Here is a 4,622-nt window from a genome sequence, read left to right on the forward strand (position 1 = left end):
ATATATGTAAATATTCTATGTATATGTGTATGTATACATGTATATATTGTGTATATATTACTATACAGACAAATGATTAATTATATAATGTATATATTGTATGTATATGGATACATGTATATATTGCATCTGTATAGTAAATTTATGTATACATTACTATACAGACAAACAAATGATTACTTACATATTGTATACAGGTATATATTGTATGCCTATGTATATGGACACATGTATATAATGTATATATATAGTAATATATGTATATATTACTATACAGACAGACAAATGATTCATTATATTCTGAATATAGGTATATATTCTATGTATATGTGTATGTATACATATGTATGTTGTATATACATTGTAATATATGTATATATTGCTATACAGACATACAAATGATAAGTTACAAACTGTATATATGTATATACTGTATGTGTATGTATACCTGTATATATTGGATATGTATTGTAATATATGTATATTTTACTATACATACAAATGATTTATTATATATACTGTATATATGTATATATGGTATGTGCATGTATACATATGTTGTATAGATATTGTAATATATATTAATATACTGACATATAAATGATTAATTATATATGTATGTGTATGTATACATGTATAAATTGTATGTATATGTGTGTATATATAGTAATATATGTATATATTCATATACAAACACACAAATGATTGATTTCTGATATAGATCATTAATTTCTGAAAGTCATTTTCTTCCTTTATAAAATGTGACTGCCACAGACCCAGGGAATGAAGAAACACTGCAGACCACATCCGATTTACTCTGCCCATTATAATATCGCCTAAATTTCACTGTAGGAGTTTTGCTTCTTCCCTGGCTCTTGTTCAACGGGGACAGTTTAGCACCAGAATTTGAATTCCCCTTCTTTTCTTCCTTAGCCTTCAGGACAACCAGAAAGTCCTTTCCAGAATAAAGGAGAAGTTGGACAGGACCTCAAAGCCTCCCTGGTCCCATCCCCATGGGTCCAACCTCCACCAGCCCAGGCTGCTCCAAGCCCCAGCCCATACGGACACGCGCTGTTCCTACACCTCCTATTGGTGATGCACAGGAGGTTCCACTTCAATTGGAGAAGAAACTTCTTCTCAGTGAGGGTGCCAGAGCCCTGGCCCAGGCTGCCCAGAGAGGTTGTGGAGTCTCCTTCTCTGCAGACATTCAAAACCCGCCTGGACGCCTTCCTGTGTAACCTCATCTGGGTGTTCCTGCTCCGGCAGGGGGATTGGACTGGATGAGCTTTGGAGGTCCCTTCCAATCCCTAACGGTCTGGGATTCTGTGTGATAACCAAAACCAGGACGTAAATTCACTTAAACCAACAGCAGTCATGTAAATAACCCATGTGGGAACACCAATATTTCCATAAATCGGCACTAAAGCCAGACCCTTTCAAGGACCGATCCTACAACAGCCTAGAAACAAGAGACAGAAGACACGGTAGCGTGGGTCCTACCTGAAAATCCACCAATTCCAGAAATACCAATAATCAGTCACCTGGTAAATTAAGAGTTTTAATAAGATACCGGAGGAAGGAAGCAGCTCTTGGTTTCTCTTCATTTCCAGGTCTGCCCGCATCACTTTTACAACCAGAGCTCATCGGGGCCATAAGAGCCCTCAAAAACCGCTCCCAAACGGTGTATTTTCCCCTCACCTTCAACCATAAACCCCTCAACTGATTAAAAACTGGTTTCATTTACTATTTTCTCTTCGCTGAAAGCACTCGAAGCCAGGAAAGCGCGAGGGGAGAGGTTTTTAAGAGGGCAATATACTTTCAGTACCCCTGAGCCGTTGGCTCCGCGCGGAGCCGTTACCTTTTAGCGGCGACCGCTTTATTGACCGTTAATGCTTCGAAAAGCGCGGCGAAATCGCTTTCGGAGCCTTTATTGAGAGAAAAAGAGATACATATCCCTCGTGCCTGGCAATTTCAAGCTCCCGAGACGTAAATGTTGATGTATTCTGCGTTGCCAAACAGCATGGGAAGGACTTCAAATGCTGTGGAGGGACTTGGGAGTTTAAAAGCGATGCTGACCGAGATGAGGCTGTAATTTGGGGAATTAATCTCGTCCCAAAACCTGCCTGGAAATGTTAAAGCTCGGGGTATTTGCTTTAAAGTGTTGCATTGGGTGTAAAAATGAGAGACTGAGTGAAACGGGGATGAAACCTGGTACGTGAACGGCGTCTTTCGCTCACCAAGACAGCGCAATCCCATCGAGCATCCATCAGCTCCTTAGGCCAAGAGCATCAGGCCGTCCCTAGAAAGATCAGGCTATCCCCAAAATGATCAGGTTATCCAAAAAAGAGCCCATTTAGCAGCAATATCTCATCCATCACACACCAGATCAGGAAAATGCGGCTTTCCAGGGCTATAACAGTACCCGTAACTCCATCCTACCCCTGTGGAGCAAGGCGTTTCTGCATTTCTGGTGCCCAGCAATGATGAACTTGATCCCAGCCTCCTAAAAACCTCCCTTTTCCCACTGCCAAAAACCTGTAAAAGCGCCTGAAGAGCAACACAAAGCCGCTGCCAATCCCACAACGACTCCTCCTCTCCGAAAAAGGTACTAAACCAGAAAGACTCCCAGCGTTTTAGCGTGCGTGCGATCTTCAATTCATCAGAAAAGCTGCTCGTTTCTGACTTTTAGGAGGGGGGTTTTTTTTTGCCTATTTCGAAGCCAATAAATAGGCAGCGAATAACAAAGAGGCGATCAGCCGCATTTAAACGCGAATAATACCTTGTCAGAAGGAAATTACTGCCGTGCAAGTGTCAGATCTTTTGAGAGGGAGGAGGAAAAACTACAAAAAAACCCTTCAAAAGTGCTTTTTTTTTTCTTTCTGTTCAATAAAAGAGCAGCTTTGTTGCAAGCAGCAACCTAAAAAGACAAGAATCTTTCGTGCTTACCTGCTACCATGACCTTAGCGGCTCGGCTGATGATGGCCCCGACGCCGTCCAAGGATGCTTCGCACTGGTAGAGCCCCTCGTCGGGTTTGTGGTGCCGGGAGTGGACGATGTTTTGGATGAGGAGGGAGCCGTTGGCCAACTGCTGCCTCCTCTCGTCCACCGCCAGGTTGAGGAAGGCGGCGTCTTTCTTCCATTTGAGAACGGGGGCTCCGCGGTCCGATTCGGCCACGCAGTTCAACAGCACCGCGCCGCCGCGCATGGTGACGGCGTCCAAGGGCTCGGTCAGGAAGCGAAGTGACGTGAAGGGCTTGGTTTGGGAACCTGAAATGGCAAAACCAGAAGAAATAGCATTAAATATTAGTTATATAGGTCTAAAATGAAAGAAATATGCCGTATTAGAAACAAAAAGGCAATGTAGGAAACGTCCGAAAGACACAGGTTGCAAATATTAGAAGAAATTAAGCGTCGTTTCTGTGCAAATAGTTCACGCAAAAAAGCCCAAGCATAAATAACATCCTCAACCCATCCCTATAAGAGCAGTATTTGTAGATAAACAGATCTTTTAGCTGTAAAACACGGAGATAAAGCAAAGCTCACAACCAAAGTGAGGATTAGCATAAACCCACCACCACCTATTGAGGTTTACGGGGACAATTGGATTTCTTACAGGACCTACCCTAACCACACAAAATGAGACGCATTTCAAGCAGAGAAGTGGTGTTGGGTCTCAACTTATTTGGTGTCAGCAAGCAAAACCGGTGCCAAAAGCCGGTGGATCTTGCTCCCCCTCGCCACGACACCGCTGTCCTCGCTACCAACTTATGGTTTCAGCAAGTTCAGCCCTTTCAGTAACAGAGCCAGAGCTGAGAAGTCAAATCACCGAATAGAAAATGTTCTTTAGCTCAAACCAGGCCAGGGGAGAGAAAGAATAAAAGAGGAGGATGAAGAGATAACGAAGGGATGCGGTGTTAAACCGCCCAAAGAAGACATCAGCTGCTGACAAAGGCAATCCCTCGCAGGAGCTTGAAGCCAGAGATGGGCAGAAGGAGCAAAAATAAAGCTGCTGTTTCCACAGTGTGATTTTTTTTTGAGATGCTGATGTGCTTCGGGGGAAAAAATGAGAAGGAAAGCAGAGGAAAACCAACCTGAATGACTCCATGAATGAGGGCTCTAAACCAGGGCAGGTCCTCATGGTGCTAAGGGATCACCCATGGCCCTACAAACAAAAACACCTCACAGATGTGCCCAATGTTTCCTTAAAATACTCAAATTTTATGTACGGACCAAGCAAAGCAACACGCAAGGAGGGTAACAGGAGATTGGTTGTGTCGTCCTCCCATTGCCATGCCCGAAGTATCTTTAATTCAACGGTCTCTCTACTCGTTTACGTGCCCCGAATGCATCGTTTCAGCTTCTGAGAAAGCCCAAAGAAGTAGGATTTTTAAACGAAAAGTCTAATCTGAGCCATAAAACATCCAACCTCAAGCGAAGCTGCTGCTGTAAGGGATAACCAATGAATATTTCACTGTTCCCACTGCATTTCCTTAACGCGTCAGCCTTTCCACCAGCAAAAAAAAAACAACCCAATTGCATTTCATTTTCGAATAAAGCACAGTTTCCTTCTTTTAATTTCTTTTAACTCCACGTGTCTCAACTACAGAAATATTATAGGGCCA

General features: G+C 42.9%; 1 protein-coding gene across 1 annotated transcript; it reads right to left on the reverse strand.

Moving 5' to 3' along the window:
- Window positions 1–1,858: 1,858 nt before the first annotated feature.
- LOC104539562 (netrin receptor DCC-like) lies at window positions 1,859–3,280 on the reverse strand (the record flags this gene model as incomplete). The annotated part of the gene is made up of 2 exons (XM_010183132.1): window positions 1,859–1,925; window positions 2,947–3,280. Coding segments are annotated over 2 exons (401 nt in total), but the record flags the coding sequence as incomplete, so codon positions are not given.
- Between the last annotated feature and the right edge of the window lie 1,342 nt (window positions 3,281–4,622).

Source organism: Mesitornis unicolor, unplaced genomic scaffold (assembly GCF_000695765.1).
Source record: "Mesitornis unicolor isolate BGI_N332 unplaced genomic scaffold, ASM69576v1 scaffold4034, whole genome shotgun sequence".
Taxonomy (NCBI): Eukaryota; Metazoa; Chordata; class Aves; order Mesitornithiformes; family Mesitornithidae; genus Mesitornis; species Mesitornis unicolor.